Source organism: Aquarana catesbeiana, linkage group LG10, assembly GCF_042186555.1.
Source record: "Aquarana catesbeiana isolate 2022-GZ linkage group LG10, ASM4218655v1, whole genome shotgun sequence".
NCBI classification, from domain to species: domain Eukaryota; kingdom Metazoa; phylum Chordata; class Amphibia; order Anura; family Ranidae; genus Aquarana; species Aquarana catesbeiana.
Window position 1 is genome coordinate 127,409,717 of NC_133333.1, and position 25,282 is coordinate 127,434,998.

The 25,282-nt window shown below is 43.0% G+C and overlaps 1 protein-coding gene across 4 annotated transcripts in view; it reads right to left on the reverse strand.

Moving 5' to 3' along the window:
* The window catches only part of LIG1 (DNA ligase 1), a 217,760-nt gene that overhangs the window by 149,985 nt on the left and 42,493 nt on the right, over positions 1-25,282 (reverse strand). For 3 of the 4 annotated variants that reach the window (XM_073602588.1, XM_073602587.1, XM_073602589.1), the window contains 5 exons: positions 24,157-24,255; positions 22,345-22,525; positions 4,624-4,756; positions 4,386-4,505; positions 3,435-3,512 (listed from right to left, as the gene is read on the reverse strand). In XM_073602588.1, coding sequence (XP_073458689.1) covers positions 3,435-3,512; positions 4,386-4,505; positions 4,624-4,756; positions 22,345-22,525; positions 24,157-24,255 — 611 coding nt within the window. Of the gene's footprint in view, positions 1-3,434; positions 3,513-4,385; positions 4,506-4,623; positions 4,757-11,844; positions 11,935-22,344; positions 22,526-24,156; positions 24,256-25,282 lie in introns of those variants that run through there. The other variant, XM_073602590.1, reaches the window with a different exon arrangement.

Consider the following 25,282-nt stretch of genomic DNA (forward strand, 5'->3'; position numbering starts at 1 on the left):
AAATATAAAAATAGAAATAAAGATGATAAAAAAAAAAAAAAAAGCGAACTGCCGGAAGTCCCGCCACTTGGGACACTGAAGAGGACGCTGGCTGGAAGCCAGAGACGCCGCACTAGGCAGCCTCACGCTACACCCATGGCCCCCCAGTATAGCGGCACGGGAAGTGGGTGGAGCTGCGCTCTCCTCAGGTGCTGTCCTGAAAGATGAGGTGAGCCACTATAACCCAGGCACTGACTGATGTCCTGTGTCTGTGGAGAAGCAAGTAACAAGGAGCAGATGTGCTATTTGCATCCTCAGTGGAAATGGCGGGCGGAAGTGTGGCAGCCTAAAGAATTAATTTTAACTACATCACCACCCAAGCATCAATGTTGCAAGAAAAAACCCCAAATTCAAAAAGGTAAATATTAACTCCACCTACTGTATGTAGTAGTGATATTTACACAGTGAGATAACACACTACGTGAAATAACACCCAATACATAAAACTAGACAAGGTCATATTTACAGGAAAACCCTGTCGTCTTATCTAACCCATGCATAAAAAGAAGGGGAGGGCGCACCGACCTTGTGCCTTACCAAAAATAATTTTAGCAAAAGGTTAAATGCAATGTTTATACTCACATAGATATGTGGTATACAAGCATAACGATAGAGATATAAAGATCAGTTCATTTTTTTCCTCATTAATGTACACACAACACCCCATATTGACAGAAAAACACAGAATTGTTGACATTTTTGCAGATTTATTAAAAAAGAAAAACTGAAATATCACATGGTCCTAAGTATTCAGACCCTTTGCTCAGTATTTAGTAGAAGCATCCTTTTGATCTAATACAGCCATGAGTCTTTTTGGGAAAGATGCAACAAGTTTTTCACACCTGGATTTGGGGATCCACTGCCATTCCTCCTTGCAGATCCCCTCCAGTTCTGTCAGGCTGGATGGTAAATGTTGGTGGACAGCCATTTTTAGGTCTCTCCAGAGATGCTCAATTGGGTTTAAGTCAGGGCTCTGGCTGGGCCATTCAAGAACAGTCACTCCTTCGTTATTTTAGTTGTGTGCTTAGGGTCAATGTCTTGTTGGAAGGTAAACCTTCGGCCCAGTCTGAGGTCCTGAGCACTCTGGAGAAGGTTTTCGTCCAGGATATCCCTGTACTTGGCCACATTCATCTTTCCCTCGATTGCAACCAGTCGGTATGTCCCTACAGCTGAAAAACACCCCCACAGCATTATGCTGCCACCACCATGCTTCACTGTTGGGACTGTATTGGACAGGTGATGAGCAGTGCCTGGTTTTCTCCACACATAATGCTTAGAATTAAGGCCAAAAAGTTCTATCTTGGTCTCATCAGAACAGAGAATCTTATTTTTCACCATCTTGGAGTCCTTTGGGTGTTTTTTTTAGCAAACTCCATGCGGGCTTTCAAGTGTCTTGCCCTGAGGAGAGGTTTCCGTCGGGCCACTCTGCCATACAGCCCCGACTGGTGGAGGGCTGCAGTGATGGTTGACTTTCTACAACTGTCTCCCATCTCCCGACTGCATCTCTGGAGCTCAGCCACAGTGATCTTTGGGTTCTTCTTTACCTCTCTCACCAAGGCTCTTCTCCCCCGATAGCTCAGTTTGGCCAGACGGCCAGCTCTAGGAAGGGTTCTGGTCGTCCCAATAGTCTTCCGTTTAAGGATTATGGAGGCCACTGTGCTCTTATGAACCTTAAGTGCAGCAGAAAGTTTTTGGTAACCTTGGCCAGATCTGTGCCTTGCCACAATTCTGTCTCTGAGCTCTTCAGGCAGTTCCTTTGACCTCATGATTTTCATTTGCTCTGACATGCACTATGAGCTGTAAGGTCTTATATAGACAGGTGTGTGGCTTTCCTAATCAAGTCCAATCAGTATAATCAAACACAGCTGGACTCAAATGAAGGTGTAGAACCATCTCAAGGATGATCAGAAGAAATGGACAGCACCTGAGTTAAATATATGAGTGTCACAGCAAAGGGTCTGAATACTTAGGACCATGTGATATTTCAATTTTTCTTTTTTAATAAATCTGCAAAAATGTCAACAATTCTGTGTTTCTCTGTCAATATGGGGTGCTGTGTGTACATTAATGAGGAAAAAGATGAACCTAAATGATTTTAGCAAATGGCTGCAATATAACAAAGAGTGAAAAATTTAAGCCATACAGTCATACTGTGCTCACTGCAGCCTCGCCTGGGCAGAGGAATGCATGGCTGGATGAAGAGGAGAGCCATGGGATAGCACGCTGTTAGTGGTGCTTACATTATAATTGTCTCCGCTCTGCTCGACACAGCCCCGCCTCCTCCTGACCGTGCCTGTGATAGAACGCATCAGTTAATCAGTTACGTGGAATATATTCACCAGAAGCACGTAAACTCATACCAATGCTTATCTTACCCATGCTGCAGGTTCCCAGAGAGGACCAAACTTCACCCATCACGGTGGGCATACCCCAAAAGGTGGTCTTCAGGGTCCAGGTGCCAAAAGGAATGGACCATGACCCCGGGCCTGTACAGCACCCTGCAGTTATGTACATTTGTTGCACCACATGCTACCACAGGATCTAATGCCCCAACAAACATTACAGGCCTGCCCTGCTAATGTAGGGTCCAGATATGATTTCCAAGATGCACTTCAAGGGTATCTGATCCAGAAACTGCTAGCGAGAGTCTTCAAAGAAATTAGTAGTGAAGGAAAAAAAAAAAAAAAAGATTGGTGTAGAAATTTCTCCAGAGAAGAGGTCTATCACCTAAGTATGCTAGAAAAAAATTGGAGTCCTACAAAGTGGGTGGGGCTATATGAGGGTGCAATGGTGGGCCTTCCCAGCAAAGCTTTAGTCAGTGTTAGTTCACCTGAAGGCAGCAGCATATAACCTTTGATTTATGACTACATGTGCTGTAATGTACGATTAAGTGTTTTGGGTCTGATTAATGTAGCAACAGATGGAGCATTTTACAGGTACACTGATGTTATTCATTCAATACTTCCATTTGGTCATAATAAGCAACTGCTAAACAACAATCTAATAGACTATGGTGTAGAAGACTTAATCCTTTTCTTCAGCTCAGAATAGAAAGCATTTAAATATAACCTCAAGTGTCAGAGCCTCTACAAAACTGACCAAGCATATCAGCATAACTTACTGGGTCAGCGGTAATGTTTCCAAACCCAAAAATCATTCTAATATAAAGCAGCAGTGTATAATGCATGAAAGCCTCTAATCATTTTTGACTCTAGTAATATATGAAAAAAATAGAATTACCAGTAATGCAGAATACGAATTAAGCTATGGCACCCATATAAATGAGTCTTAATGTCCTACTAGATGTGAGCTATACCCTAACACAGCTATTTCCCACATAACCAATATTGCTGCAGCATAACAAATCTGAACAAAGATTTTTCCTTTCAGCTTACACATTTCTTTTGTATTTTCAGGTAATGTGTCCATGGTACATTGTTCAGACTCTTCAACTGATTTCATGGGAGACTTTCCTGTAAAAATGAAAAGACAACCAGAAAAAAATTATTTGTGATAACAGTATAGGAGAACACGAGAGGATTGAGGAAAAGAAAGCAAACAAAATAAAACTTAGCTAAACATGATTTTGGAAAAACATTTTAAAAAGAAACCTGTACAAAGAGGCTGCCTGGCTTTCTCTCTACTTGAGAACAAGCAAGAACAAGCAAGCTGTTAATGAAGTCAAACTGGCTGATATGAATAGGAGAGAAATATGTGAGATGCCACTGTCAACTTGTTTGTCAAAAGGTGCATACTCCGGGGCTACCACCCTTATACATGTTTTACTATTTAGCAAGTCATTAACCCAGGTTATCCTTCTGTTGGTGCCACATCCAACAAGGATTTCACCCATATTGCTTAACTATGTATATGCAATATAGTGTATGAACTTCCCCTGTTTATAAAGAATTAAAAAATACCTTAGAACAAATGCGTGGTGGGTCATATTAACTTTCTCAAGTAAGTGGAAAGCCACTTCCATAATGCCTTGTTTATGACTAGAGTTGAATGTAAAAACCATCTCACCAATCAACTTTTAAAACCTCTACAAGGAGCTCCATTTTTGGCACAAAGCAGATCCAATTTTCGAAAAAGAAAAAAAAAAAGGAAGTAATGGCTTGCAAAGACAGAGGTGTATGAATTAAGAAAGGCTAAGTGCTCCTCAAACACATCCTGGATGTTTTTTTTTTTTTTTTCTTAACACAGGGATGAGAAAATAGCTGACAAGCAGTGAATACGAATGTCATCACCACTGCCTTTCATAGACAGAAGGGTTGGGTTTGGTCCATTGAATGGAAAACCCCTTTTTAGAGAATAGCATAGGTTCAAATGTTGTGTAGGATTACCATCATTGGCTTCTTTCTTCTGGCGCTTCACAACTTCTTCTTTGGCATCTAACTGTTGAGTCTGTTTATCAGGTTCTGTTAAGGTATTTTCTAATTTTCTTTTGGTTATCTGCTTGCGAGCTGTAGGCAAACAGAAAAAAAAAAAAATATATATATATATCAAGTAGACATTGAGAGCTCGGATTTATGTAACCTGTGCTTTTGTATTTCAACATTGTTATTAAATGCAAAGCCATACCGGTTTTGCGTTTGGGAATGTTGGAAGAAGTTACAGAAACATCTGGTGAAGCAGAATTGGCGGATCTTTCACTGGACCCCCCATTTCTGACAGAGGTACCTTCCCCGGAAGTGGTAACTGGTGGGGTAGCTAGCTGAAAAAAAAAAAAAAATATGGATGAAAACATATTCTATCTACATTAAAACAAGCTTTAAATGCAAATCTGATATTTATACTAATTCATAAAAAAAAAAAAGAAATAAAAAAAAAAAAAAGCTGAGTTAGACTTACCGGTAACTCCTTTTCTGAGAGTCTTCCAGGACAGCCCATGAGACCTTGGGCTCCTCCTACCAGGACAGGAAACACGTCACCCCCACCAGATAAAAGGGCGGTCCTCCAGGCCCATGTCAGTATTCTCAAGAACCGTAGGACCCTGCAAAACATATGCATAATACACATAACTTCAGACAATACCGGGTGGGAATCCGGCTGTCCTGGAAGACTCTCAGAAAAGGAGTTACCGGTAAGTCTAACTCAGCTTTTCTCCAAGCGTCTTCCAGGACAGCCCATGAGACGATGAGCCAGAACTTACCAGTCTAGGGAGGGACAACTGCCTGAAGGACCTTACGACCAAACGCCTGCTCCTGAGCTGATAGGAGATCCAGGCGATAATGTTTAATGAAGGTCGAGTAACTGGACCAAGTGGCAGCCCTGCAAATTTGTTCCGGTGAGGCACCAGCCCTCTCAGCCCAAGACGTAGACAAGGCTCTAGTTGAGTGCGCAGTAACAAAAGGTGTAGGGACCTCCCTAATTTTGTAAGCTTCCAAGATGGCTTGCTTTATCCATCTAGCCAATGTGGCTTTAGATGCACTATTCCCCTTGTGAACTCCAGAAAAGAGGACAAACAAGGCATCAGTTTTCCTAAAGGTCTTCGTGACCTCAAGATAGACCAAGAGAATCCTTCTTACATCTAGAAAACTAAATTTTCTTTCTAAGTCGCCCTGTGGCGAACTACAAAAGGTTGGCAATACAATGTTCTGAGATCGGTGGAATGTACTTGCCACCTTGGGCAAAAAACCTGGATCGGTTCGCTCCAGGCACTTCCTGTGGGCCAGCTTGGAGCGCAATAGCTCCGCCCCCTCGAACGCTGCGGCTTCCTCCATTCCTTGCTCAGATCAGCCAGGCTGTCGGCAAGGAAGGACAACCGAAGCTCAGCTGAGCTAGAGTGCAATGCACTGCGCTAGGGGCACAACCTCACACCCTCTCCAGGCACTGAGGACAGAGAACAGCAACACAGCCAACCTCCCCAGCGGTGTGCTGCTTTTGGCAGAGGAAGAGGTAAGTGATATGCCCCAGAAAAAAGCCATACAAAGCCCCTGCTTATAAGGCCTTATAAGGCCTATGGGAGCAGGTTCCATGAACATGTTACCCCCCGTCCGGAGGAAACACAAATAACTGACATGGGCCTGGAGGACCGCCCTTTTATCTGGTGGGGGTGACGTGTTTCCTGTCCTGGTAGGAGGAGCCCAAGGTCTCATGGGCTGTCCTGGAAGACGCTTGGAGAAAAAGAAACCACCATACACAAAGTTGGGGATAGTAAAATAAGATAACAATGCATACTGCAATTCCTTTAAATAGCATTACACAGTCTGGTGTCTTACCTCACCCCTGGCCCTAATGAGAGTAGTTTTAAAGGATTTTTTTTTTTTCCTTATTTGCAAAGTATTTATCACCATGTCTTCACTACAGACTCCATAAGTAAGCAAGCAAGCCATTCTCCATTATAAAAGCTTTGATTAAAATGTATTAATACTTTCGATGCATGGACTGCTCCACTTGCACCTGCATCCTCCCATGCGTTTCAAGACTAAGCTCTTGACAGAGTGAAATACGTTAGAGGCTGGAAGAGCAGTTCATGCACCAGAAGGATAAATACATTTTTATACACAGCTTTTATAATGGAGAGTGTCTTCCGGTTGGAGGAGCGAGGGTCGCAAGTGCTTGCAGCGGAGCAATATGCTACAGGTCAATGGGATTGCTACAGGCTAATGGGATAAAACACTCAAATATCTGGTTTACCTTCCGTATCCTATTAATGATATTAAAGTTATGGATGGAGGAAGATGTTTTACAGTCCAGGTTAGCATTTTACAGCACTTGATTCTTGGGCAGTTATGAATCTGCCATACTATATTTGCTACTGTCACAACTGCTTATATGCAAAAATGCTTCCATCTGTCGTAAGTCAAAGGATCCATTGAACCAATTAATTTGGAGATGTTGACATTCTCACCTTGTCCAAATACAAATAAACTCACAGGAGGAGGATGATAAAAGAGGTTTCAGATATATCTGATCAGGATTTTAATATTCAATAGTGGCTAATTAACTTTTTTAATCAATTATGTTTATTCAATTTTTGTCAACGTACAAAAGGGTGAACAGCATATGTCATACATCAAAGATGATATCAGCTAACAAAATCGTGCATTTACGCTACAGTTACATCACATTTGTATGGTTTGTAAGGATTATGAATAGGACAGGAAGTACTGTCTCCCACCACCAGTCACCCCCTTGGGAGCTCGCTGTGACTTGGTGGTGATATAGTCCTCACAAATCCATACTCATTTCTTTTTCATTTTCTTCCCCTCTCTATATTTTATGCACGTTGTCAATTAAACCTCCAAACAAAACCAAGGAAAAGGAAATGCAATTGTCTTTGCGAGTAAGAAGAATATTTGTACATAAATAGAGCTCTACGGGTCAATTATAAAGCTATATCTTATGTACTATATAGCTTACATATTGTATTGTACGTCTATTCAGGTCGAAACTAAGACCAGCTTTCAACCAATTAACTTTTAAAGTCAAAGTGGGTCTTCACCCTCGTTTAGCACTTTCGATATGGTCTTCCTCCCCCTTCTGTTACACAATCAAATAATGAAAAAAAAAAAAAAAAGGAAACCTCCCACCACCCTTGCCAAAGCCTTATGGTATAGCTCAGATCACCCACTCTAGGAAGCATCCCTGACAATCTGCACATGTGCAGTGGCCAGGCCCGGACCTACCATGGGACCCAGTGGGCCCATGGTTCCAGGCGGCATTTTAAGAGGGGCGGCAGCCGGCAGTGACAAGTTGTACTAGTACGGTCACCAGCTGTCTGCCGAGATCTGCCTGTGGGACTGCTGTGAAAGGCTGCATCCAATGACTGTGCAGCCCCTGCTGCCTGTGAGACAGTTTCACACTGAGCAGATCGTCGTTCTTGTAAGAGCCGCTGAGTGTGTGACACTGTCATGTAGTGTAACTGAATGCAGAGAGAGACCAGCTGTCAAAATTGAGATTGATGTCGGAGGTGGGCGGGACCCAGCAGCTATCAAACACCAGCCAATGGGATGGGATCTGGGCAGGCCGCTACGTGTATGTGGCCACGCCCCCTTTCTTAAGCAGCCCAATCATTGGCTGATGTTTGATAGCTGCTGGGTCCCGCCCACCCCCGACATCACCACTGAACTTTGACAGCTGGTCTTTCTCGGCATGAAGTTACATTACATGACAGCCTCACACAGTTTCACTAAACGTCAATATCGGCTCAGTGTGAAACTCTCTACTCTGTCAGTGCCAATTAGTGAGACCTAGTGCCCATCAGTGCCGCCAATCAGTGCCACTAAATGCTGTCAATCAGTGCTGTCCATCATTGCAGCATATCAGTGCTGCCAATCAGGGCCCATCAGTGCCAATCATTGCTGCCTGTCAGTATTGCCAATCAGTGCACTGAGTGCAGGGATGAGGCGACGAACTCAGCAGCCAGGCACATTGTCCAAGGGGGGCCAGCCTGGTGGGGCACAACTGAAATCGGTTGATGTTTAAAGATCTGCCGATCTTCAGTAAGATAGGTAATCACCACACTACTCTTTAAACTACTGGAGGTAACATAAAAAAAAGTGCCAGTAAAAGGCCTGCCGCTAAGCACTGTTAGGTGTTCCCACACCACAAAAAAAAAAAAAAAAAAAAGAAGTGCAGCGCCAACTTACTGATCAATAACTTAATGGTGGAATCCTCTAATGTATGGAAATCTCAACAGGCTTCAATATTATGACAATACCGGTCTCTGACACGCAACTTCACATACACATCAAACTGAAAATAACTGTATAAGATATGTCTTATTTTCCTATAGATATTGGCTATAAAAAAAAAAAAAATTGCAACAAGCGCATATTGATTGGTTTGCAAAAAAGTTACAGTGTCTACAAAATAGAGAACAGATTTATGGCATTTTTAAATCAGATTTTCTGATAAATGTAATTTTAGTTATTATATAAAATAATGAATGTGGGGGCCTATTGGTGATCACAAATGCTCAAGATCCCTGATTTTGAAGACAAACCTGTCCAGCTGTGCATTGAACCTGGACACCAAAAAAGATCCACATCCCTGAGAGTTAGAAAATGTGTGCAATGTGAAACACACTGGTCTCAAGCGGGGCGAATTGCTCCCTCAGAGGCTGTCCAAATATCTACAACAGGGATACCCTGATATGCAGAACACTATGGAGTTGAGGACATGAACAGCAGTGCCACAAATTTAAGGGGCAGTCCTCTACCCCAAACCAGAGTCTTTGGTTAGGTGAAAGGATAGGAACATGCAAGTAAGCATCCTGATGTCCAGCAATGTCAAGAAAATTCCTGCTGGAGAGAGATCACCACAGACTCCACCGAGGTCATGAAGGTCAGAATGAATGGGTTTTGAGTGTCTGGATATAGGAGCCACTATAACCCAGGCACTGACCGTGGTCCTGTAGCTGTGTCTCTGGGGTAACTAAGCAGGAGCGAAGCAATATGCAATCTTGGCAGAAAAAGGTGGGTGGGAAAGGAATTAGCTGGCAGGTGTGACCCACTTGCCTCATCCTCCTGAGACTAAGTTTGCATAGGAGGAGGAAAAAAAATTTGAAACTGCTTGCAGCGAGAAATGTTAAATGCAAAATGGCAGGTGTTGCCACAAAAGTGACCAACACCCAATTCCTCTACCTATAGAACCATATTGTGTGCCAAGTACGGTAAATTGAGTTAGTAAAAGCCAGGAACTGGTGTAAACATATGGGGAAACCTTGTTTTACCATATCCATGATCAGTGGTGTATTTGGTGTAGTGGTGCTCCTCCCCAAAGTGCCCCCCTAGGCCAAAATACAGCACTCTCCATGATGTTGGGCCTACTAATGGGCCTGGCCTCACCCGTCATGGTTGGCATTTCCCCAAAAGGGTCTCCAGGGTCTAGGAATCAAAAAAAAGGGGGGCATGGCCTTGTATAGAACCCTGCTAGTAACTACAGACATTGCACTATATACCAACATGAAGGCTTAACCCAGGACCCGGTGCCAAAGCAAATACACGCTGGACACACATAGCAGGATCTGGGTATGATCCTCATGGTACGCACCGAGGGCAACCGATCGGGAAACTGCAAGCCCAGGGCACTAAGCAGTCAGATCTTGATAAAAGCGTCAGAGAAAAAGAAAAGAATGGTTTCAAAAAGGGAAAAATACTTTCTCCGTAGGAAAAAAGGACCATCATCCATGGTCCTGAATAGAACTCCTGTGTCCTGTACTAAATGAATAAGATGAAGGAGTTACCCTAAGGGTCTGCAACAAAGCCATGCCAACCACAACTGGTTGTGCAGTCGGCCCAGAGAGGGAAAACAAAAGCCTTGAGGAAAGTCTCAAATCGCTTAGCCACAGAATCCCTAGAAGTAGAAAAGTCCTCAACCAGAACTGAGAGAGATTTATTAAAGGCAACAGATAGCTGGGACTACCTCTGGAACAGCCCATTTTTTTGAGAATTCTTCGTCCAAGAAGTATTGTTGCACAAAGTGCAAAGAACAAACATTTTTTGGATAATTCTAAGCCTCAGAGAACAGAGAACATCCTTTATTAAAGGCATGAACTGAAAAAACAGAGGTTTTCTGTTTTCTAGGGCTCATGTTTTGGGCTCTCAAATACCATAGAGTCTGTCAAGACATTTGTGGTCCTCCTCTATAGGCACCACATTTGTATATTTTAGTTTTGTCAATTCCGTGGCGGAGGCACATTCTACAGAATAATCATTTGAGGAAGAATCTGCCCTGGTTATATTCCCATCCTCTAAATCTGAGCATTATTTTAAAAATTTCACCATCTCGTTTCTCAGAGAAGGTATTAGGGAGGAGAATTCTTCTTTGCTCAAACAAGAATGTGGCGTCTCAGATGATGCTTCTCCCAAGTCAGGAGTTAGGGGGGAGTCCTAAATTTCTCATAGGAGGTTCTGAACATTTACTTCTGTGTCTCTCTTGAGATGTTGGCAGGGGGCCCTCCTACGCAAAGGCAGCATGCTACGACCTGTTTGTTGCGTCTTTTGATGCCGCGATGCAGGGACGTTCCCAGTCCTTCTCCCGCCGCAGATGGGGCTGGCGTGGGTCCACTTTGGCGCTTGCGCCGGTGGTGGATCTCACTCTCAACTCCTATTCTCATTCAACGTTGTGCATGACGTTGGTCGGGGACCTGCCCCACACCCGGATTACATAAGCAGGTAAGCTTGATTGCGTTACCATTTCACTATGTTTTACACCAGGGAGGTAGCACACACAGCCCATTCACTGGATATACACAAGTAAGTTATGCCCTTTTTTGACACATGATATAGATATATAGATATAGAGATATATATCTATATATCTTTATATCTATAAATAATATATTTTACATACAACACTTACTCAATGTTTTCACTTTTCACATTTTTAACATATTATTCACATATTTTTATAAATTTTTTTCAGAACACTATATTTGCAAAAGGGCTGGAACTAACGATTATTTTCATAATCGATTAGTTGACCGATTATTGTTTTGATTAATCGGTTAATAACCTTAAAAAAAGTGTGGTGTATAATTTAGTTAATATGTAAAGATTTAAAAAAAGGCAATTTATTCTTAAATATATCTCTATGCAGTAGTAATTATAAATAACCAACTATATGGTTAGGGAGCAAAATATCTAATCCACTCTGAGAATAACAGACAGAAGAGATATACTGTATATACTATTAGAGGAGAATAACTGTATAGACTATTAGAGGAGATATACTGTATATACTATTAGAGGAGAGATATACTGTAAATGCTATTAAAGGGTGAATCAGATCAATGTTTTTTATTTAAAAAACAATGTCTTCCTTTAAAAAAAAAAAAAAAATAGAGTTAGGTACCTGGTAACTCTCTAAGAAGTCTTCCAGGGCAGCATCTGAGAGATAGGCTCCTCCTCCCCGAAACAGGAAACACATTAGTCCACCATTATAAATTTCACAGTCTTACCTGCGTGCCTCAGTTGTATTAAAGCACCGAAGGAAATCTCAGTAGATCTTAAAAGCTCCCCCGTTGTACCTGGTATTTGTCTTTTCAAGGGTGGGAACTAGTGCTGCCTTGGAAGACTTCTTAGAAAGAGTTACCAGGTACCTAACTATTTTCTCGAATCGTCTTCCAGGGCAGCATCTGAGAGGATGTATCAAGCAATACTTACTAGGGTGGGGATAGAGACTGGAGCGCCTTGCGACCAAGTGCCTGGTCTTGGTCAGACAGCTGGTCTATGCAGTAGTGCCTTGCAAAGGCACTGAAGCTCGACCATGTCGCTGCCCTGCAGATCTGCTCCGGAGTTGCCCCTGCTTCCTCTGCGACCGAGGTTGCACAGGCTCTGGTTTTGTGTGCTCTGATCCCGCTTGGCGGAGTGAAGTTTTGTGCCTCATAGGTCATCTGTATGGCCATTCTTATCCATCTGCTGATGGTATTCTTGGAAGCCTGTTTCCCTTTGACGACTCCTGCATAAAGGACAAAAAGGGAGGTCGTTCTTTGCCAATCCTTCGTTCTTTCGAAGTAGGTTTTCCATGTCGAGTTTGTTTTAAGTGTCTATTTTCACTATCCATAGTTTTTGGAAGCAAAGGTATGATGATATTTTGGGTTCTATGGAATGTTGAGGGGGCCTTGGATAGAAAGGCCGGGTCTGGAGAGAGAATTATTTTGTCTAAATGTATTAGGCAGTATGGTTCCATTATAGACAGTGCTTGGATTTCGCTCACTCTTCTGGCTGATACTAGGGCCACAAGAAGTACAGTCTTTAAGGTGAGGTTTTTGTCTGAGCTATCTTCCATCGGTTCAAATGGAGGGGAAAGAAATCCTCTAAGTACTGTGAGCATGTTCCAAGTTGGAGTTCTATTGATTTTGGCTGGTCTAGCTCTTTTGGGTGACATCAGGAATCGCTTTATCAGCGGGTCCTCTGCTAGACTTGTGTCCATGAATGAGGAGAGTGCTGCAGCATGTACCTTCAGCGTACTTGGGGAAATATTTTTGTCTGCTCCATCTTGTAGAAAATCCAGGATTGTTGGGATTATTCCTCTTTTGGAATACGGTTTGTTTCTGTTCCAGGAGACAAACTTTTTCCTCACTTTCTCATAGATCGTCCTAGTTACAGGCTTCCTGCTGTTTAGGATGGTATTGATCCCATTGTCTGACAATCCTTTGTTCTGAAGTCTCACCCCTTCAGTACCCAGGCCAAAAGCTTCAGGATTCTGTGGTTCGGGTGGTTGACTGGGCCCTGTGATAGGAGATCTGGCCAGTCCGTCAGTGTCAGCTGAGACTGGATGCTGAGGTTTTTCAAGTGGCTGGACCATGCCCTTTGTGGCTAGTGCGGTGCTATTAGTATCACCATTGCTCGCTCTGCCTTTATTTTTTGAATCACCCTTGGTATTGTGGCAGTTGGAGGGAATGCATAGCATAGTTGCCATCCCCAGTTCTGGTTGAAGGCGTCTACTCCGCTGTTGCCATCTGTGGCATCCAGAGAGAAGTATGTTGGTGATTTTGCATTCGCTTTGGAGGCGAATAGATCTACCTCGGGTACTCCCCACTTTTGAGTGATTTGTGCAAAGGTCACTTGGTTCAGAGACCACTGTCCGTTTTATGGTCTTCCGGCTCAGGAAGTCTGCCAGCGCATTGTCTGTTCCTTTCAGATAGATACCCGATCTTGACTTTGATTCTGCCCATAGTAGGATTTTCTCCATCAGCTTCATCAAGCTTCGGGACTGTCCCACCTTGCCCGTTTAGGTATACCACAGTCGTGACATTGTCCGATTGCAACTTTACGTTTCTCCCCTGTATTGCTGGTTTGAACGCTTTTAATGCTTCCCCCACAGCTTTTAGCTTTCTCATGCTTGAGGAGGCTTGGGACCATTTGGAGGTCCATTTTCCCTGTGAGCAGAGGCCCTCCAAGTGTGCCCCCCAGCTTAGGGAGTTGGCATCGGTGGTGATCCCGATTGGCTCGGATTGGGCCCATTTGCATCCTTCGATCTATCGAAGTAGATTGAGCCACCATTGTAGTGTTAGTTTGACTGTGGTTGGAACAGGAATGGACCTGTCTAGGGATGAGTGGCTGCCATCCCACAGGGACAGAGTGTAGTTCTGTAGAGATCTCATGTGAATCTGTGCCCAGGTGATAGCTAGAATAGAAGACGTCATCATTCCTAGTACGGCCATACCTTGTCTGATTGTTATGGCGTTGGTCCTTATTAGGAAGGTTACTGCCTGTGTGATTTTTTTCGTTCTTTTCTTCCGTTAGGAAGGTTTTCGTTAGTCTGGAGTCCAGTATATAGCCCAAATATACCATTCATATGGCTTGGGGTCATCTGTGACTTTTCTGCATTTATTATCCATCCCCCCTTTTGCAGATAGGACATACTTGTGCACAGGTTGTTCTCTAGGGCCTCTGCAGAGTCCGCAAAGAACAGTAAATTGTCCAAATATGGTATTATGCCAATACCTTGTTGTCTTAGACCTTTTAACGCTTCTGCCATTATCTTTGAGAAGATTTTTGGTGCAGAGGAGATGCCGAAAAGGAGAGCTGTGTATTGTGGGTGCAGCGTAGTTGCTGGCCCTTGTACTGCGAACCTCAGGAATTTTTGATAACCCTCCTTTATGGGGACATGTAGGTAGGCATCCTGTAGGTCTACTGTCGCCATAAATGTCTCCCATGGAAGGATGTTCCGTAGGTGTGTCACTCTCCAGAGGTTCTTGAAGCTGGGTTAGCCAGGTTGATAAAGTCTGGGCTGTGCAGGTGGAAGCTATTGCCGGATTTCCATGGGGTCGTTTAAGGTACCCGCGTCATCAAAGGCCAAATCAGATTTATTTGTGACTTTTGCCAGAGAAGCATCCACTTTGGGGCATTTAGCCCAGGTTTTGGTGTCTGTCTCTGCAAACGGATCTGTGTTTGACTATGGCTGGTATGAAGAGTTTTTTTCTCTGGGTCTTCCCACTCTTTTTTTAAAGATATCTTTAAGAGTTTGGTGTACTGGGAATGTTCTAGGCTTCCTGGGTTGCAGCTCTTTATACACCTTGTCATATATTGTGAGTTCTGCAGATTTATGTTCTTTAATACCTAGCGTGTCCACTATGGCTTTTAGAAGGCTATTCGTATCCTCTGATAGAAATAAAGTTGCCCTCTGAAACCGCATCTTCCTTGGAGTCTGAGCAAAGTTCATTCTCCGATTCGGATTCATCCGAATCCTCTTCTTGTTCTGTCTGTTCCCTGTTACCTGAAGGAACGCATATCCGGTGGTAGACGGGTATTGGTCTGACTGACGCTGGATGGCGCTTCTAACTTTTTAATAGCTGAGCAAAGAAGCGCCATGGTGCTCTGTATTTCTTTCTTGAAAGAGCTGAGCAGATCTTTCAGATACTCTTGCGATTCTTTGGCCACCACTTTGTCTATACATTTTTGATATAGGGGTTTTTTCCCATTCTGGGGAAAAAACGGTGGCTGCACGAAGCACATGTTTTGTTGCTTTCCACTTCCCTTTCCTCAGGGGTCTTTGCCTGAAATCAAGCGCAAAAAAGGTCCCAGTGAGGTAGGCGGGTAAAGGCTGCCTGTAAGTAGGCAGTTTTACAGTAAGGTTAAGACAGAGGTGACTCTGGAGTATTCTGGCTTACCTTGGAGCTGTCCTGGCTTGCGGGATCTGCAGGGCAGGGTGGAGAAGCGTCAGACATGGTCAGCCACCAGAATCCTCTGCTTAGAGGGGCCTTTTTAACTGCTTTCTACTTAAGCTCCGGCCCCGCCCCCAGCTGACCCCGTGCAGGTTGGTGGATATACCTGCACATGCCGCTGCAATTGGTATCCTCCCTTCTGGGTCCAATATGGAGGGGGACTCTGCTGCAGTATGCCTTTATATAGATATATTTGCTATTGTTAAAAATCCTTTTTTTTTTTTTTTTTAAATTCCCGCCCCCGGAAGTGATGTAACCGTAGCCCATTCTGAATCCCTGGAAGCAGGCTCCAGGAAAATGGCCGCTAACCCGGAAGTGTCTCCGGCGCCATCTTGGTACACCCCACGAGCCTCCATGAGGAGAGGCTTGTTCTGCGGTGAGTAATGGACGCCAATCGCGGCGGAAACACCGGCGATCAAGCGGGCGGCAGGTGCGGACATCACGGGGGTAGGAGAGGAACAAAAAATAAGCCGTGAGGCACCTACCCGTCGGCGAGGCAGCGGCAGTAATCAGGGGGTGAGGAATCCATGCACCCACACCGCTGTACGCTCTTCATGTCTGGGCGTATGTTTCCAGAATTTGCACATAGAGTTCCCTGGTGAAAAACTGCGGCAGGTCCCTTGAGCAGCGGCATGGGGGAAATGTCAGTGCATTATTGCAGCTTGGGGGGATGATTGCAGACCCCTCTGTAGGGGTGAAATCTTAGGCAGAGCAATACTGCTCAAATATGCTGCCCCTGCTCGCCCTCCCAAGGCCCGCAGGCCCGTTTTTTTTGCAGCTCCTGTGGGTCCGGAGGAAACACAAACAACTGAGGCACGCAGGTAAGACTGTGAAATTTATAAAGGTGGACTAATGTGTTTCCTGTTTCAGGGAGGAGGAGCCTATCTCTCAGATGCTGCCCTGGAAGACGATTCGAGAAAAAGTCATTTTAAGAGCGTTCGTTCGATTTTCTAATCGTTAGTGGGGTCAAATCAATGTTCATTTTCAACCACAGTGACGGGAAAATTTGGAAATAATTGAAAACTTCTTGGTCAAAGGAATTTTCAGACAGTGTAAGTGGTTTTCGTTCAGAAATTACATTCCTTTTAAAAACAATGTTAAAAAACAAGTGAAAATTTCAAACATTCTTTCATTCAGGGAATGTACAAAGATTTTTCATCTGAATATTCTCGTCTGAAAATGGATCCGTGTGGCCAGCATAAGGCTTGGGGCACACCTATGCAGTTTGCTTTTGATCTGTTTCTGCAGTGCTTTTTTCTGTGTGTTTTGATTTTTGCACACGTGATTTTGCTGCGATCTGCGTTTTTGCATTTTTTTGGCCAATTTGTTGTTGGGCAGATTAAAAAACACAAAATTGCTGCAAAAAAGAATTACATGCTTTTCTGCAGCTTCTCCACTGAAGTATATTGAACCAAAAAAAAGCACCGTTTTGCCTTAAAAAAAAAAGTCCTTGGCCCTTTCCAAATACGCAGCGGCTGAAAAAGCATTGATGTGAATGTGTCCCATGTAAATGAATTGTAGTGCGTTTCTGCAAAAAGCACCAAAAACCACATAGATGTGAACCAGGTCTAAGACGTTCAGTAAAATAATGGGGTTAAAAAAAACTAAATATGAAAATAATAATCGATTCATTTCATAATCGATTAATCGAGTAGTTGTTTCAGTCCTAATTTGCAATCATCCCTACACATGTGAAATGTGTTGTAACGTTTCCATGGGGTGCTCAGTCAAGTCTGGCTCATTACCTATTCACTGGCCCATATATACTTTTTATACATTCAAAAGTCAGAGTACTATGTAATTATTAATGTGTATCTTCCTCTGTTTTTACAGCAGCTCTGTTGCATATGGTGTACCAATGCCTGCTAATAGGAAATATCTTGTACTATATTTACAATTAATCATGCTCAAGATTGACATCATTCATCTTATTGCCAAATGCTGTTTCTGACATGTGTACATATAGGTATTTATACTATTTTATCAACATTAGCTACTGCTCATGTGCTGCCAAGCTGACATATGTATTGATGTATCCATTATGTTCATGTGCGCACGTCATTTCTCAGAGAAAACATTAGTGAGGAGAATTCTTCTTTGCTCAAACAAGAAGAACGTGGCGTCTCAGATGACGCTTCTCCCAAGTCAGGAGTTGGGGGGGGGGGGGGGGGGGGGGTTGGGGGAGGAGTCCTAAATTTTTGATAGGGGGTTCTGAACATTTATGGGAGTCAAAAGATGGTGCCCATGCATGTGCACTGTGTTTTAAAAAGGCGGTAGCGCACTGCCACAACAGTGAAACAAGATCTGCCCTGGGATTTGAGTCCAATCTCTGTTAGGCACCTGGAAAAAAGGAGGAGGACAAAGTCCCCAACCACCTGAGTAGAGCTGCATGATGCAGTTTTTAGAGGCTGGTGCCCACTTCCAACCCATGGGAGGTGGTACCACAGGACATTCAAATCATCTTCAAACACTTTAGTCAGGCCAGAGGAGGCGGCAGAATCTTCAAGGACTTGGCTCCCACTGCCTTGGACCTGTAAAGCACCCAGTAGCAATACACAATGTTCCCTAATGAATCGGATACACCAGATACACTGCAGTTGCAGTTTTTAGGCCAGCCCTGCTCCTAGCTTGACGTAAGGTACAGTCCCTGCAGTATAAAACCAAGAGGCACGGATCCAGAGAACTGACACCCTCTGCAGCAGTGTCTTGGTGCAATTAGCTAAAATCTTTATAGAAGAAATTTCTAACCTATCATCTCTCATACAGAGATGCAACCATCTGGGAAAAACTGATAACATGGTGGGAGGGGTTTTAGAAGGGAGTGTCTAAAGCTTTGAGTGGTTTTGCCAGTGTCCATTCACCTGAAGGTGCAACACATAACCCATCTGTTAGGATTGAAGGCCTGTATCCTGTACTATAAAGAAAACAAATTTTGGTTGGTCATACATCTTAAAGAGGATCTTCACTCTGCCCCCATTTACTTTTTTAAACCCTGTATACCCGATTCTGGGTTGTCCTCAATCAGATGCTCACCCACCCAGCAAATCTAGCACTCTCCTGCTGAAAACCACTTCTCTTCTGCCATCGCTCATGTCCCGCACTGCCATTTTCTTCTTAGATGTTCAGGCAGTCACCTCCCAATGATGTGTTGTTAGGCTTGCCCCCTTGCTACTTTTATGAATGGAAGACTATGCCTCCTGGGAAATGTGATGTGAATATCCCAAGAGGGAGTGGGTGTGCTGCACATCAATTTGCCTAGAATGGATGAGGGGGGTTAGAGAGGAGGAAAGTTTATTTTCAGGGTGAACATCTGCTTCCAGTCCCTTGCAGAAAGCAGATTTATAAAAGACAACAATGAGCAGTTCAGCAACAAAAGGTTTTTAAAAAAGCTTATGTGCCATTCATTTGAACACATGTCCTGTTAATCAGAATCGTCAATGAACAGTTCATGTTGGTTATTTTAAGCCACACATTTTGAAATCACTGCTGCTGATTTACACTCTGCAAAGTCTGTACATGAACACTTCTAGTCCTACAAGGGAGAGGTCATGAACTGATGACCTCTAATAATCTCATGCACTTGTGTGACACTCAGGGATCGGCATCCAAGCCCACAAATACATTTCATACAAAGTAAAGAAGTAGTTTGTCCAGGGAACTTTTTGCTTCTTCTACAGAGGATGTATACTGTCCATACATACTATACACATGAAGTTACATCAAAGAAAATGTTGAATAATAGGTTTAGGTTTTTTATTTTGGCTAAGAGCCCAGGAACAGCCAGTGATACTCTGCAAGAACCTCCTGGCATAAGCCCAGATTTCAGAGTTATAAAGAGACATGGTAATCTTTTCCTCCACAAGACTTGCAATATCAGAGCTCGGAACAGCACCTGCTCTAACAAGTGGTTACAGATGAACAACAGCCAGTGAAAAGCAGAGTGTAAATGACATACTTGGGGTATTTTCAAATGTGTTAATGCTTGTGTACAATGAGATGGATTGTAGCTCCCTGTGATACGGACTGGAAAACAAGACATGAAAGTTGGACATAGCCACATGAATATTAAAATGAAGCCATGATTCCTTGGTGAACTTCATTAGAGAAAAAATTTATAACCCTAGGGGGTTTTCAATACCCAACTTGTACAGCAAGAGCCACTGTACAGCTACTAGTAAAAATGAAAACTGTATATTTGGTTTAATGTTTGCTTAGAAAAAAATGCCACTCTCCCAGTCCAGTCTATGTTGTTAACATGTGAGATGGCCTAAGCCTTACATCACTCTACAAGCCACGCCCTCTGACATGTTTCGTCCCACCCACTGGGGCCTCAGCAGCCCCTACATACACAGGCACATATCTATCTTTCTTAAAGACTTAGATAAAAAGATAACTCGTAACATATTCATAGCCAGTAAAGCCGATGCAGTATAGTGGGCACCACAAGTTGCCATATCCACAGTGCTACTTATCTTCCTATTTGAAATACCAACTATATGAAAGTAGAATTTCATCTTTATTTCAGGTAAAAAAAAAAAATGTATTTTCCTTTTTTGGGGTTAGGAGCCTGTAAAGCATTGCAACTGTGGTCAGCAGGTTGTGGGTGTAATGCCACGGTCCTGCGGACTGTCTGTGTAGCGATCTGCCCGTACCACTAATACGAGCTGGCAGTTACTCAATGAACTACCTTGAGTGCTCAGAGCACGCCAACTTCCACAAAGGCTGTCGGGTACTTTTAATTCTTTGATGCACAGGCTTCTGTGGATCAATGAAGCGGCCATGTGGGCAGAGCCCGGCATTGCTGCGCTCCCTTTGAATTGTGACAGCCAGTGTGGGGAGAAGACTATCCCCACCTCACTGTTACAAGGGGGGGGTAATCAGATACTGAACATGTTACACCCTAAATATGGGTGGAACATGTAACATATTCAGAAACGTGAGCTCATCCTTGAATGTTATTTGCACAGAGCTAGAGAGACGCTCCTACAGTGCACTCCATGGCTTAAAGTTGTTTCATCAGGTGGTCCCAGAAGCAATCTGAAGAGGCAGGTGCAGCTGCCAAGATATAAGACCCCTTATGGTACGATAGTATGATAATTACTTTGCTGGCTACACATTACAGGCTTCCTTTAGGCCCCTTTCACACTGGGGCGGTGCTGTACCGTCGTTCTTGCAGCGGTATTCGGCCGCTAGCGGTTCGGTTTTAACCCCCGCTGGCGGCCGAAAAAGGGTTAAATCTGCTCGTACAGCACGGCTAGAGCCGCAGTATTACCGCGGTAAAGCCGCGCTGTCCCATTGATTTCAATGGGCAGGAGCGGTTTAGGAGCGGTGAATACACCGCTCCTTCCCCGCTCCAAAGAAGCGGCTCGCAGGACTTTTTTTTACCGTCCTGCGAGCGCACCGCTTCAGTGTGAAAGCCCTCGGGCTTTCACACTGAACAAACAGCGGAGGCTGTTTAGGGGCGGTTTTCAGGCGGTATTTTTAGCGCAATACCGCCTGAAAACCGCTCCAGTGTGAAAGGGGCCTTAAGCAACATTCCTAGTTCAAAATAAGTATCTATTAAGATCTGTGAAAGGAACTGTCACACAGCCCCATAGTAACACCAGGGTCATCATCATGCTATTTTGCTGACAAAAAAAAAAATCTACACTGCTAACTGTGAATAGCAAAACAAATAATCAAAATACTCAAGTATCAGGCTATGCTCGGCATCAAATCTACAATATTCCCAATACATAAGTGGGTTCAAATCAGGCAGTTAGCCTATAAAAAAGACAACACAAAGTAATTTGTTCAATACATGATAGTTAACCCCTTCACACCAACGTAACACATATTAGCGGCCTCACTGCACTGGGCTTTTTTTCCGTGGGGCCACACATATGCGTATCTGTCTTTGTGCTGGGAGCACGCCGTACAGTGCGCTTCTAGCACAAAGACTGGGGTCTCAGCGGTAGCCCCGGCCCTGTACAAACGATCGGGTCACCTGATCGTGGCTATAGCCTCCGATTGGCTATGACAGTGATCCATCACTGTGAAGCCCACCTGCCGTGTTTTTCTCTCTGTGAATGGAGGGGAGAGATGCATTGCATCTCTCTTGCCTGGCAGGGAGAGAATTGTTTTTACAACTAAATTTAGAAAAAGCGTTTTTTTTTTTTTTTTTTACTATTTTGGGCCCAAAAAATAAAAAAAAAAATCAAGGCAATATCCATTACCATTTACCACCAAATGAAAGCCCAATTTGTCCTGAAAAATAAAAAAAACACGGTATAATCCACCTGAATGCACCAAGTAGTTGTGATGATATGTACGGTTTTGCTAACAAAAATTGTGCTTAGGCATTTAGATTTGTTTTAAAGCAGTACTACAGAAAATGCTAACCCCAAGCTTCTAAATCTGATTCTAAAGACCTGTTTAACAATAATTAATATAGACCGTTAAGAGCATTGTACAATAGAAAATGAAATTGCACCACCTTGTGGTACATTTGGCCACATACAATCATCATTGAGAAAACAATTGGGTCACTGATAGCTAAGCCAACAGTTTTCTTTGAACTAATTGTGTTTTGCGTTTTTTTTTTAATGTTATACATTGAATGATTGACTAACAGTATATAAAGAGTAAACACTTCCAATGGCTGCTAGTCAAAGTAACTCCAACCATATAGCTTTTGGATTTACCTTTGCTTTTTGAGCCGCTTCAGAACCATCTTTTTCCTTTTTTGTGGTTTCAACATCCATAGCTTCTTCATCATCACTGTCTAATATCCGTACAGTCTTCTTTGGAATACGTTTTACAGGAGATGCGGAATCATCAGTCGGGGCTGTACCATTTCTCTCTTTTAATGGATGTTCACTGGCACTGCAAAACATACAGACTCTTCAGTAATCAAACCAACCATGTTTACATATTCTGTACATGACACATTTGCAATTGAAACCAATATCCTAAAAAGTGTACCAATAAGATGCTTCCTTGTTAGGATGAAATAGCAGGTGTTATGCTGCTACAGGGTGTTTTGTTCATAGCAGAAAAAATCCTGGTGCCCGTGGTGGCATCTTAAGCCTTCACATTTGGACCTCATCAGCAGGGCAACATTAGCTTGCCATGCATGCTCTGTTGCTTTTGGTCAGATGAAATTCAGTTCAGGCAGCAACCATAGCATTCATTTTTGCTAGAGTAGATTATTATAACACTATCTATACTAAGCTTACCTATCAGTTAAGTAAAAATAACGGTTTACTTTTTTACTTTTAGTGCAGTACGTACTAGCATTGGAAAACTATACATTCTGGAAACCCTGACCTCGGGGACAAATTGGGATGCAATGGTGGCCTAGCATTTTTTCCTTACAGCTCTGCCTTCCTTCCTAGTTCCATTCGCACAAAACTCTCACTGCATGAAGTCTGTGAAGTCTGAATTTTTTCCAATATTAGTGTAAATTTCCACTGCATGCGCCACTTTCCTCTACAATGCTAAATTCTGTTACTAGCCCTAAATTATCTGTGTGATTGGGGTAAGGACACTATAAAGTTCCTTCCATTGGACAAAGATAATATAAAAATGTTTAACGTTCTTTGTAAGGCATCGTGCCTTACAAAGAACGTTAAACATTTTTATATTATCTTTGTGGTAAGGTAAGGTGGTATTATCTTTGTGTAAGGTGTGAATGCTAAAAGGAAAAAAAAAAAAAAAAAAGAAAAGAAAACGGCAATTACTGTCCCTAATTGTAAAAAAATAGTTCCAATTTCAGATAGAAAATACATATCTTACAAAATCTCAAAGTATTCAATTAAAGTTTATTTATTTTTTTTTAGATTTTGAATAGAGTATAGAAGGGTTAGACCCCTGTCAAGTTTTTATTGCTGTGACACCACTAGGTAGACAGACATACACCCTCTGTATATGTCCCAAAGATCATTGCCAAAATTTTCAAGTTGTCATCAGAAAAAGTGGGGGAAAATCTTTTTAATGGGACTTTTCTGTTGAAAACTTCCCAGGAGGGAAAAACCCCTCACTAGAGATTTCCTCTCACTTCATGTTGCGTCTCCAGGACAGAAATGCAAAAACCATCCCTAAAGAAACACAGACAGCAATAAAAATCTAGCCGGGGGTTGAACCCTTCCCTCCCCTATAATAATAAGCCAGCAACATTATTGAAATAAATACAGTATATGTATATCAAAAGAAGCATGCTGTTGGTACTCTCTATGTGTAAGTTAGCTTTGTACTTTGGAACCCTGTAATCATCGAACACATGGAGAGATTCCATGCAAAAAAGTGGTGAGGCTGTTGTGACCATAATTATGGTTTGCCTAATCAGTTAAATGGTATGGTGGTTGTGCATAAAATACGGAACAATAAAAAAAAAAAAAAAAAAAAAAAAAAAAAAAAACAAACAGACACTGACTTAACACATATAAAAGGAAAAAAAAGGTACCAATATTTTAAAATGAAATACTTTTTCAGTTGCAATGAAAGTAAATGCTTACTTTTTACTGGTAGAACATTTCCCTTTTTGAGAACCATGATCTTCTGTTTTTCCTCCTTCTTTCTTTACAGCCCCTCCTGGTTTGGGCTGGAAAAATGACCTTGCAGGGGAGAAAAAAAAAAGGATTGAAACTTATTGGTCTTATGGACCTGGACATTCAAAGCAGAGGGCACATGTAATACACAAATATGGGCTCATGCACACTGGGTTTAAAAATGGCGTTTAGTGGTTTGTTTGCTGGGGGCTATTACTGCATCCACTGACACCATTGCTGGGGGGCTATTACTGCATCCACTGACACCATTGCTGGGGGGCTATTACTGCATCCACTGACACCATTGCTGGGGGGCTATTACTGCATCCACTGACACCATTGCTGGGGGCTATTACTGCATCCACTGACACCATTGCTGGGGGCTATTACTGCATCCACTGACAACAATGCTGGGGGCTATTACTGCATCCACTGACAACAATGCTGGGGGCTATTGGTGAGACTACTAACACCAGTACTGGCAGTTATTATTGCTTTCACTAACACCAATGTTGAGAATCATTATTGCACTCATGGACACCAATTTTGGGGGATATTATGGCGTCCACTGATACCAACGCATGGGGTTATTATTGCATCACCTGACACTGATGCCAGGAGTTATTATTGCCTTCACTGACACCAATGCTGGGGAGGGGGGCAATTATAGCATTCAACTACACTAGTGCAGGGGTTTATTGCATCCATTGATATCAATGCTGGGGGGGTTATTGCTTCACTGACACCAATGCTAGGTTTTAATGCATCCACTGACACCAATGCTGGGGGGATATTATTGCATCCACTGAAAATGATGCTGGGGGAATATTGTGTTTACTGACACCAATGCAGGAGATTATTACTGTGTCCACTGACACCAATGTAGCGGGTTGATATTAAGTTCACCGACACTAGTGCTGGGGCTTTTTATTGCATCCATTGATACCAATGCTGGGGGTTATTACTGCCATCCACTAGCACCAATGCTAGTAATTATGGAGTCCACTGCCACCAATGTAGAGGGTTATTACTGCAATCACTGGCACCTGAGAGGGGGTTATTGCTGCATCCCCTGACACCAGGATTGGGGTTA